Below are 11,367 nucleotides of genomic sequence, written 5' to 3'. Positions count from 1 at the left end.
TCGGATCGTATTTTATATATCCAATAAAGTCTCAGCGTAACGTCAAATTGCGAATATGAAGATATTCGTATCCCCGTAATTTCACGATTCATCGCTTCAAGAGTCACATGCCGTTACGATTCGTGCAGAACAAGTTATATCGCCCGTCCATTTGCTCTATCGTGTCTTCATCTGCGCATCTAATTTCTGATTTTACGTTTTTTTAATATATATATATATAATTCTGTGCCTCCCTTCTCATCTCTCGCGCTGTCCGGATCGGTTTCGACGCCATGGAAGGCCACCTCGACGACCTCGAGGATTGGGAGATCCTCTCCGTCAAGAACTCGGCGGAGGACGGGATCATCGAATTCGACAACTGCATACTTGATTCTGGGGAGAAGGGCCAGGAAGGAGCCGCGTGGTTTGAATTCGCCGACGACGAAGGGAGTAAGCTCGAGGATTCCGATAACCCTGTTTCCGTTGATCCGCAGTCGAACTCTCACTTCAGCGATCACTTGGGCCGGTCTTGCTCCGGTGATTCCCTGGATAACCGAAGGTTGCGTTTTGTGATACCTAAAGATGAGCACGAGATCACCAACAGAGAGGAGGAGGAGGAGGAGGAGGAGGAAGCAGTGGTTCCTGAGGGAACTGGCGAGATCGAAGGGAGAATGGCGGGGTTTGCAGTTACCGATGAAGAGGATTCTGGCGTACACACGAGCACACAAGATGCGAGCTGTGATTCTTCGGTGAAAATGGACGATGAGAAGAAAGGGGTGCTTTGGTGGAAGCTTCCCTTTGAGCTCTTACCGTTCTCTAAGGTGAAACCGGCTTGGCCTATCTCCATTGCCGCTGCAGTTTTGGGATTTTGGATGCTTAGGAAGACAGTTTACAGGAAGAAGCAGAAGATTCAAATTGCTCCTTTGATTACTAGCCTCGATGAAAAGGTAAGGTTTTTGCTATCTGTTCAATGACTCTTGTTCAATGACAACTTCTGATGTTCCTCACAATTGTTGTCATTATTTTGGTTTTCAAGGTTTTCTGTTGAAACTATTTAACTTCATCTCGGATTTTTGTTCTTGTTCATATGAGAATATAAGCTTATATATAATGTGAATTATTTCTTGATAAAGCTTTAAGTAGGATGTGATGTGAACAATACAAGAACAAATTCAACAACAACAAAATATTATTTTAAACATTTGATAGAAGTACTATGCTACTTTCGGATATACTGTTGTCTAAATTCACTTGATTATATAAGGTAGATAGGTTATGCAAATAATTGATTATATTAGATAAAACATCATGGAAAACTAGCATTAAGCTTTATGCCTCTTCTATCTAAGGATGTATCTCTTCAGAAAGACCAATACTCCTCCTATCACCTCTCAAGTCAGAGGTAAATCAGCATAGGCTAACACAACATTGCTCCTAGTAACAATGCCAGCGAAGTTTGCTGCAGTATTCCCATATTATTTGCATGAGACACTATCAGCTCATAAAAAAAGTTCAGTTAATATCTTTTAGCAAGAAGCGTGCAAAGCATGAAGTTTCATTTCTAGTCATCAAAATACAAGTGAGATTGAGGGAGGGTGAAAAAATGAGATAACTATGTGGGATGGTACAATTACCTACTTCTTCTTGGTAACTCAATTTAAAGCAATGTTTTTGTACTCTTGTTTTAATTTTTTTCATTTCATTTTATTTTATTTTATTTTATATGAAATTTGAGTTGGGATGACAAATTCTATGCAGCATTTGGCGTGTGATGTTAAAATTTTTATGCTTTTTTTTTAAAACAACGAAGTAAAAATAATTAATAAAAGCTTGTTCTAAAATGATTGACTTCCATTATATGGATATATCTATAAATTCTGTCTACCCTTTCTTCTAGCTTTGTTGTTAGTATAGGGCTTCCTAGTTAGGGCGCCGCACCTGCTTTTGTATTTACTATCCATGGAGAGTATTTTGTTTCACGCCATCTTTATTATTAGATTACAATCTCTGCTATTTCAGTGACTTAGCAAATTAAACTTGTAAAACAAATCTATAGCTACTTTTCTTATATCAAACATTTTTTCACTGTCCTAACTCCTAAGTCACCAAATGGTATAACACAATAAGCAGTAGAACCCAAATTGATTATCAATTTGGTATCCGTACATGAAGGCAATTAAACTTGCACTCGTGCTAGGATTAGCATATATATGTAAACGACCTACTGGAGAACAAGAGCAAAATATCAAGGGAGGAAATAAAGGGCAAATAAATTTTTATCTAGGCTCAACTAGAGCAAATCTTCATATAGATGACCAACAAAATCAACGGTTGAACTCGTTGTCTTAGTGTCCTTCCATCAAAACATTGATCAAACTCTTCTTCAAAAGTGTTTGCTTTTTTGAATTAACTCTTCTTCAAAAGTTATGGTCACATCCCTTGCTAGCTTGCCTCTAGGTTTCTCCAAGCTAAAAATTGTAGCAACAGTCCCACAAAACACCATATTTATACTCGAGATAGACTACAGTTGAGTAGTCTACATGCGGCAGCTGCACATGAATAGTGACTGGTAGGCTTGACCTTCAGTGCTTAGGTCATGCATATTTGGCCCTCGCTGCCCAATCCTTGAAGTTGAACCTACCCCAACAAATATGGCACCCAAACTCCTTCACTTATTTCCTTCCCAGCTGAAGTCCTAAGTCATAACCAGTTGATTCTCATCTTTCTCGATGTGTTTGATAGATTCATCTCTGTCTAGGTTATTTTTCATATATGCTATGTTGTGTATTCTTGTTTTAGTAGCTTCCTTCGCCGAAACTCATTTACATAATCTGTTGCTTTACTTGTCACTCCTCTATTTGCTTAGCCAATGTGATTCACTAATTGCTTATAATATAATTGAGGTCTTGTTAATTATAAGTTTAGTGGTTAATGATAAATTCTCCCTTCCCTTATGAAGCACATTGTGAGTTGAATACTAACTCTGATGAATAAGTTGCAGAAGCCACCCCAATTGAATATACAGGCAGGTCGCCTGAATGAAGCTTTTTTTATCGCGAGACGAGTTGTTGTCACAAGATCTTCACAGTCTGCTGGCAATTTGATCCCGCTGCCTGTGGTGGATATTCACTAAGATGTAGCCGTGCCAGTGATTCAAACTAACTGGAGAATGCGTGATCTGCCCCATCATCCCCAAACATTGTGTGAATATGAAGCTTATGTTCATTCATGTGGTTCCCATGATAAGTTGTCTGCACAATATAATAATTTGTTTTGTATATTATTAATAAGGCAGAATAAAATAGATAAATAAAGGGTATTTGTTTAGTAGGGTTCTTGCAATAAAATAGACAAATTTTTAGTAAATGTTATAGGGAGCTTGACTCGCTTAGTCCACTTGGCATGATTAATTTGCCCAATCGGCTTAGTCGAATCGGTCTGAACAACATATGTTGTGGTGCAGGTTCAACAGAGGAAGAAGTCTGCCATCGACTGGACCAGATGGATCAGATAAGTTTTCTTCCTCTACTATCCTAGCTAGTTTATCAGGCAAGATCGACTAAATTGATTCGCTTAGAGTCATCAATCCATTTGATCTGCCTACTCGCTCGTGTTATTCAACTCCCTTCATACATCTCATCTAATCTAACCTGACTAACTTAATCAATCCTGGCTTCTTTAATTGGATTTTCAAATGCGATGAAATGTCAAAGGGCGCACCCAAAGTTTGTGATTACCCAAGAGATGCCCTAGACTTGAGAATGTCCAAAAGGCGTGTCATTTACCTCTTTGACAAAACTTTTGACTTTTCTGTTCTTTTATTTATCCTATGTATACAATAATTTTCCCTACTGTCTGTTCTTTTAAATTAAAATAAAATTTTCTCATGCAACAAGTGTTAACTTTTAAAAATTAATATCATAATTTAATTATATTAATATTATTATGATACTGATTTTTAAAAAACAATATTATTATAATGTTAGTTTCTAATAATCAGTGTCATGATAGTGCTGATATTATCATAGGAGATAGAATAAGTCTAATTGAAGTTCTTTAGATCCATCAATCGATTTTTATTGAAATCTAATGATGAATTTAAAGAATTTGAATTTTTGAAAAATTTACATGTAATGAAAGAGGATAGTGCCATAAAGGTAGTATGGTGTCCATATCTAATTCTAACATCCCTATAATAAATTATATGTATGTATGTGTTAATTATTTTAAAATCATAAACTTTGAAAATCTTATAATCATGGTTGTTAATAACTTCAAGTTGATATTTCTAAGTACATATAGATTCAGGGTATTTCAGAAACCTATTGCACTTGGAATCAGTTATATAGAAGTTTTCTAGATCTGTCAATAGGTTTTGATCAAAACCTTTTGATGGAACTGAAAATGCTTCAAATGATGTTTTTTTTTGTCTTGAAACTAGGTTGTTACGGGTTTTATCCAGTAACAAATGTAGATCTCTGAATATACTTCGATTTAAATCAAAGGGCACCTTATTTTGATACCTGAGTCAAAATTTATAACCTTCAAAAATAGACAATTAACACATACATATGTAACCTATTGTAGAGCATCGATACTTGTATTTAGAAACTAGCACCACCACAATGCTAGTATAATTAGATGAAGTGCAATTAGATTATGATGTTATTTTAAAAATCAGCACCATACTGATAATTGCATACATGTGTTAGACGTTGCATCAGTTGCAACGTCGGGAAGATGAAGGGGTGCCGATCCTTCATCTTCCTCCATTGAAAGCTGTCATCAAGGCATCGGTTGGTAACCGATGTCTTGCTTGATATAAATGGTGGCGTCCAAGGCAATCAAAAAATGTGTGCGATCAAGGTGAGCAGAGGGATTGTGAAGGTGTTCAGAGAAGAGAGCTGTGAGGTGATTTGGTCGAGCAAAGGAAGAACATCCAGAGTGGGATTTGGTTTGTGGAAGAGTCCGAGAAGGTTCCGTGTGGTGATCTTCTCGGCGACAGCGTCTCCGGCGGTTCATCAGCAACTTCATCGATCGGCATCTTTGGTTGCGGTTCTTCGGGAGATCAATGTGAGTGTTTATGGTTTCCGCATTATTATTTTAATTACTTCGTTTTAGTTTTCATGCTCTCAAAACTACCAACAATGGCATCAGAGCATGTATAGTTTTGACAGCATGAAAAACAACGCCGAAAAGCTCGTGTTTTTCCTTCTTTTGTTGCGAAGAAGAAGTTGAACAGTGAATTGAATCGATTGAAATTTCGTTTCAATCGATTCAAAAATTACGAATAGGGTGTATTTTTTATTTGAATCGATTGAATAAGGAATTGAATCGATTCAATTCACGACACAGTGAATGAATCGATTAGAGAAAAAAAAAAATCACGATCGTTTTCTTTTGACGAAGCTAATTTTGAATCGATTGAATGAGTTTTTGATCGATTCGAAAACGCTGTAGTGAACAGTGTGTTTTGTTTATAAAAAAAAACAATAAAATCGTGTTACTTGCATGCAGCACTGTTTAAAGATTTAATTAATTATTATTATTATTAATCTGATAAATAAATAAGTGCATGAGTTAAACTTTAATTAAATATATTTATTAATTAATTAAATACATAAGTAAATGTATTATTAATTAATAAATAAATATTTAATTAAATTATGATTCAATTTATCGAAAATAGAACTCTACCAACTTGATCAATCAAACCCAGGTCTAATTTAAATTATTAATTGATTTAGGCAGACCAATTTGATTCAATGATACCTAAAGCTGGTTTAAATCATTTGTTGGTTTAACCAGTCCGGTTTATTATTGAATTAATTGGATATTCTTGATTACAGAAGTTGGATTGATCAAATATGACCGGATTAGTTCCGTTTGTGTCAAAATTTGATCAGAAACATTGGAATTGTTCTAATGAGTCAGACTTAATCCAATGGGCAATTGGACGAGTCAAACGAACCTGAGTTTGATTAATAAGTCTGTGATTGACTCAAATGAGCTTAAATGAGAACAGAACATAGGTCCAATTAGATTAGTTCTAATGAGGACAATAGACTAAGTTTAACATCCAGACTCCTGATTGACCGGTCTAATGGGTCAGTCGACTTAAACTCCTGAAAATCGAGAAGATTTATTTTTCTTGATTTATAATGATGGTATGCCTGTATAAATTGAATTAAATTGGTTTGGTACTGGTTAGTCGGTTTTATACTGATTTATTTAAATTCAATTTTTCAGATGGCACGGACGATTACCACATTGACTCGTCGCGAAGTGCGGCGAAACCAGCTCCGAGAGGAGATTCAGGAGATAGAGTATAAGTCTACTTATGGAGTTGACGGACATGTTAGACGACTGGATAGACTATTTTCACTACAAGAAAATTAGGATTTAACAACACTTAAAAGATAATGTTTTTTTTTAAAAAACGTTGTCTTTTTTTATTTTACAACGCTTTTAACTAAAAGCGTTGTCTATGTTTTATATTTCTTATTAAAGATAATGTTTTTCACTTAACCGTTATTTATTGATATTTTTATTGGGTTAAAGACCACACTTTTCAAGAAAACGTTGTCTATGATAATATTTTTAGTATATGTTACAACAATTCCCCTCCTTCAAAATTACACGAAAACCTAACCTCCATAGCTATCTCCACCAAAAGTCCATGAAAAACGCATCTTCGCCAAAACCCTCCTCCGCGCCGCCCTCATTAACCTCCTCTGCCACTCCTCCGGAAGGAGCTCAAACGCTGCTCAAGAGAGCGACTCAAGCACAGCTTCAAGGAATTCATATCCATTTGGAGCGATCGTGAAGAGGAGGGTGGGAATGGGATGAAGCTTGAAGCAGATTGCAAGGACAAGACACACTAGATGAGCTCCACCCAACTCTGGAGCCCTAATTCTACCGCCAACAACAAGGTCGACGATGATGGCAAAAGCATTGCGGATTAGGTATGAAAGAAGAATCTTGAGCGGTGTTTTCTCCGATTTGATGTTTTTTTAACAGATAAATAATTTGGTTTTGGTTACAAAGAAATGAAAAACCTGATCTCATGGAGGAGAAGGAGATCGATTGCTCGAAGTCGAAAAGCTACCATTTTGCGGCCGGATTCATTCTGTTTAAGAGCTCAAAGCAGGCGTCGAAGCCCTCAATGACACTATGTGATCTCTCTCTTCTATCGCTCCCACCGTTAAGGTGTTGCCTTCCCCATCTCTTCGACGGCCGACGAATTCTTTTACAGTGGCTTTGGCGCCAAGCACTCCGACAGTGCCAAACCAGCATCTGACGACGCACACCTTAGCTTGCAATTGCAACATCCTCCGAGGAAGACGAGGCGGTGCTGGGCGTCAAAACTGCATCGCCGCATCAAGATCACATAATCAAGGAGTATAAATAATGGTTGTCTAGATTCATTTACCTGACCAAGATGGAGCTTGGGAATTTCTTGTCAGAACCACATTCTGTTTGACATACTTGAGGGATTTTGATCCGACCAGATAATTGTGAAGAACCTTTATGACCTAATAGGGATGACAAACTGAGTTCATTTCATTAAGGGATGATCAATCTTATTGAAGTTGGTGCTTTTGGTTTATCTCTGATTCCATTTTATTGCCGAGAATGTATCATTAGAGGATCGCTTTATCCATCTCAATATATCTTTGTATTTTATGGTTTATTCTTTTGCAGGAGACTTTGCACATGCACCATGAAAAAGTTGATGATCTAGAGGCTTCCTTGATTGGCTACGAGGCAAAAGAAACTAGTGGTGAAACTGAAGAAACTATGGTACGTGGAAGCTAAGCAAAGCTTGATTAGGAATTGGCAGATTTCTACAATCACTGTTTATTGTGTCTTTGCTCTTCAAGACATGGCATACTCTGAGGTAGCATGATTTTTATGAATATCTATTTATCTATTCTTTTTAAAGGTTATCATTCTTGTGATACACGGAACACATTGTTCTATTAATAAAAGTATGAAGCATACACATGTAATGATTAATCTAGTTAGAGAAAGAAAACATACTGAGAACACAAAGTATGTTAAGTGGAATATATGGAAAACTTTGACAAATATGCAAAATAATGTTATCATAAATCATGGGACACAATAAATAGCAATTATTTTAGAGTAAAAACAATTAGTTCACATGCCTTTTTCTTTTAGAAAAAAATACTTGCTCTTTAAAATATAATTCTTGCTAATACTAATTGTGATGTATGATAAATAAGGAGTTAGCATGAGGAAGTTATCATGTATGTTTCTCAAACTATAGTATGATGCAAATACTATAACATTTCAGATTTTCTTTTTATCGGCCATGAGCAACAAAAGATTTGGTGGTTTGAACTTTTCATCTAAAGACGTTGGTTGAAGTGCTTGCACTCTCAGGTAAATATGTTTGTGCATCTAGAACTCTAGAAGGCATTGTAATATGGTCATAATTGAACTACATATGCAATTAACTGAAAGGCTCCGCATTAGCTGGTATAGTTACATCATATTTCATCAATAACCTAAATATGCTAACTTGTTATTTTCAATTTAGAACTTACATACCACTTGCTAAAAGTGAGAGTGGTCCATGTAATTATGCTACTGAAAACATTAAGTATTGGGCGATAGACAGATTTTATTCAGAGTTAGTGGTGACTAGTTAAAATAAGAATGCTTTCTTCCCATGTATATTCACCACACGATTATTGTGAGTTAAGATATCACTCCTTTGAACAATTAATAGAATCATCCAATTAATTGTATTTTAAAAAAGACACTGCTTTGTCATCAGTAAGGTATTTACTTTCCCTATATTTGCCTTTATGTTTAGTTGATAATTTTATTTCAGTTGACTCTGTTCTTATGCATCAATTTCTTGACTTTTTTAGAATAAGGTTTTCTTTGATAATAGAAGTTGAGATTGTGGAAATTTTACATGTCATTTGCTTATTCCTGTTGCCTTTCATTAGATGTTGAGATTGTGGAAATTTTACATGCAATACCTTTTTCAGATATTTTGAAGGTGAATGGAGGTATTCAGGAACTCCATCTAAATAGCTCGGGTATGGATGATTACAGGAGCAACAAATACATGCTATATGGTACTGCATCAGAACCTCAGGAGTGTGACTGAGAAGTACTTCGATGAAGAACTATCAAGAAAACTTTAGGATTTAAGCGAGAAGATGGTTAAAGCCAATAAGTAAAGAACATTCAAATCAAGAGGATAAATAACATCTATCAAGATCCTTTAAGTTCATGTAATAAGATGTAGTCGATAGGAGTAGCTTTGAATGTCTCCTAATTAAAATTTCTTTATATGCGAGTAATTATGTTTGTTATAGAAGTGTAAGGATAATAATTTGTATATTTATCTTGGTTGTTTATTTAATAATATGTTGTTGATTGAAGTAGATTCGTTTTCATTTATCTTTTATTTATCTTTGGTATTAAAAGATAATAGTTTAAAACCTCTTGTCTTTTGTTAAAAAGAACAACGTTTTTTTATGAGTTGTGAAACTGTTGTCTTTGCTAAAAAAGACAATGCTTTTTATGCGTTGTCTTTAAAAAAGACAACGCTTTTTATGCGTTGTCTTTGTAAAAAACGACAACGCTTTTAAAGCATTGCAAAAGCGTTGTCTTTGCTACAAATGACAACACTTTTAAAGCGTTGTCTTTGAGCAGACTTTTAAAAACAGTACTTTTAACAACGCTTTTCCAGCTACATAGACAACGTTTTTAAAGCGTTGTCTATCAGCTTTTTTCTTGTAGTGTTTGGAAACTTGAGCAAGAAGAGTTTCCAGTCCTAGACAGTTATAGGATCTGGGCATTGATGCATTCATTGTCAGAGTATCCCAGGATAATAGCAGACTATGTATGGGGGTGTCATCAAGGGCGTGTCACATATTCAGTACTGTGTGAGGAACTACTTCACCATATGGGTGAAGAAGAGCCTGAAGAGTCTGAAGAGGACCAGGAGATGCTCGAGGAAGATCCAGAAATGGATCTAATGGAGAATCCTGAAGCTACCCCATCTGAGATTATCCCAAATGAGTCCAGGTTAATAGGGATAGTGTTGGCTGCTATACTAGTGTTTGTCCTAGTGGGAGCAGTGCTGGCTTATCTTGTATATTAGTGTTCTGTTTACTATCGTTATGTACGAACAGTGTTAGCTCATTTAATTTTGAGTCATGTAATAATTTCTGTTGTTTTGTATGAACAGAATTATATAATAAAAGTTATGTTATATGTTAACTAACTTGGAAATGATTAGTTCATTTCATGATATGATTAGTTCATATAAATATGATTCGTTCATATAAAATGATTTGTTCATTAGTTGAGATATGTGTAATATAATTGATCAGTGCTGATTAGATTAGAACATACAAATGATGAGTGGAAACAATGTTATCACTTGATTTTGTAAACTAACTCTAATTTACACTGAGTCAATAAATACTTGCACATATATGAATTACACTGAAATAATAAATAATTTGTTTATTTATGTAGATAATGACAACTAAAAACATCATAGCTGAACTCAATAAGGGTGAGAAATTATATGGGGATAACTACAAAATCTGGCACCTCAAGATACAATATGTTCTTGAGGAACAAGAAATTCTAGAGGTTGTAAATCAAATCATGGAAGAATCAGCTGATGGTTCTACAGCACAGCACAGACGTGACCTTGATGCCTATAAGGCATGGAAAAGGAAGGACTCCATTGCTAAAGGTATATTGATTAGTTCAATGGTGGATGACTTGGTATTTGAGTATGAGCCATTACCATCGGCTCATGCTGTCTGGGTAGCCCTTAGAGAGAAGTACAGTGGAGTCAGTCTGAGTAAGCTCCGTCAGCTGACTATCAAGTTTGATAGTTGTAAGAAGCGCTCGAATGTTACCATGGCCCAACATCTCAGAGAGATGGGTAACATGATTCGAGAGCTTAAGACTGCAGGTTATATGTTGACCGATGAACAACAGGTTCAGGCAGTTATCCGTTCCCTTCCTGATTCTTAGGAAACGATGAAACAGAACCTGACCCATAGTGAGAGTATTAAGACTTTCGCTGATGTCTCACGTCATGTGGAACTTGAGGCGGAGAGGATTGAATCCGCAAGATTTTGTAGCTGAAGGTTCTGGTTCCAAGAATAAGAACAAGTGGTTCAAGAAAGGAAAGGGGAAAGGAAAGGAGGTTAATGTTGTTGCTGCGAAAAACCAAATCAAGAAGAAAAGAAAGAAAAATGGACAAAAACCTAGGAGCAAGTTGACCTGCTTCAACTGTGGCAAGAAGGGCCATTTTGCTCGGGATTGTACTGAGCCTAAAAAGGTAGATCCATTTTTATCTTCTTTTCATGAGCAATA

At 35.9% G+C, this 11,367-nt stretch overlaps 1 protein-coding gene and 1 long non-coding RNA gene across 4 annotated transcripts; both read left to right on the top strand.

Moving 5' to 3' along the window:
* Positions 1 to 242: 242 nt before the first annotated feature.
* Positions 243 to 3,309, top strand: LOC121980539. 2 transcript variants are annotated; one of them, XM_042532620.1, is made up of 2 exons: positions 243 to 926; positions 2,981 to 3,309. In XM_042532620.1, the coding sequence occupies exons 1-2, from the start codon at positions 273 to 275 to the stop codon at positions 3,110 to 3,112; spliced, it is 786 nt and encodes a 261-aa protein (XP_042388554.1). In that variant the 5' UTR covers positions 243 to 272; the 3' UTR covers positions 3,113 to 3,309. The 2 variants fall into 2 exon arrangements, with proteins under 2 accessions (XP_042388554.1, XP_042388553.1); XM_042532619.1 differs by having other exon boundaries at positions 2,975 to 3,309.
* Positions 3,310 to 6,526: 3,217 nt separating this feature from the next.
* On the top strand, positions 6,527 to 9,407 carry LOC121980538. 2 transcript variants are annotated; one of them, XR_006111582.1, is made up of 4 exons: positions 6,527 to 6,944; positions 7,027 to 7,879; positions 8,300 to 8,388; positions 9,006 to 9,407. It is a non-coding gene; the product is annotated as an uncharacterized LOC121980538 (long non-coding RNA). The 2 variants fall into 2 exon arrangements; XR_006111583.1 differs by lacking the exon at positions 8,300 to 8,388 and having other exon boundaries at positions 6,532 to 6,944.
* Positions 9,408 to 11,367: the final 1,960 nt, after the last annotated feature.

This window comes from Zingiber officinale, chromosome 5A (assembly GCF_018446385.1).
Source record: "Zingiber officinale cultivar Zhangliang chromosome 5A, Zo_v1.1, whole genome shotgun sequence".
Classification (NCBI taxonomy): Eukaryota; Viridiplantae; Streptophyta; class Magnoliopsida; order Zingiberales; family Zingiberaceae; genus Zingiber; species Zingiber officinale.
This window is presented reverse-complemented; position numbering and strand designations above follow the sequence as displayed.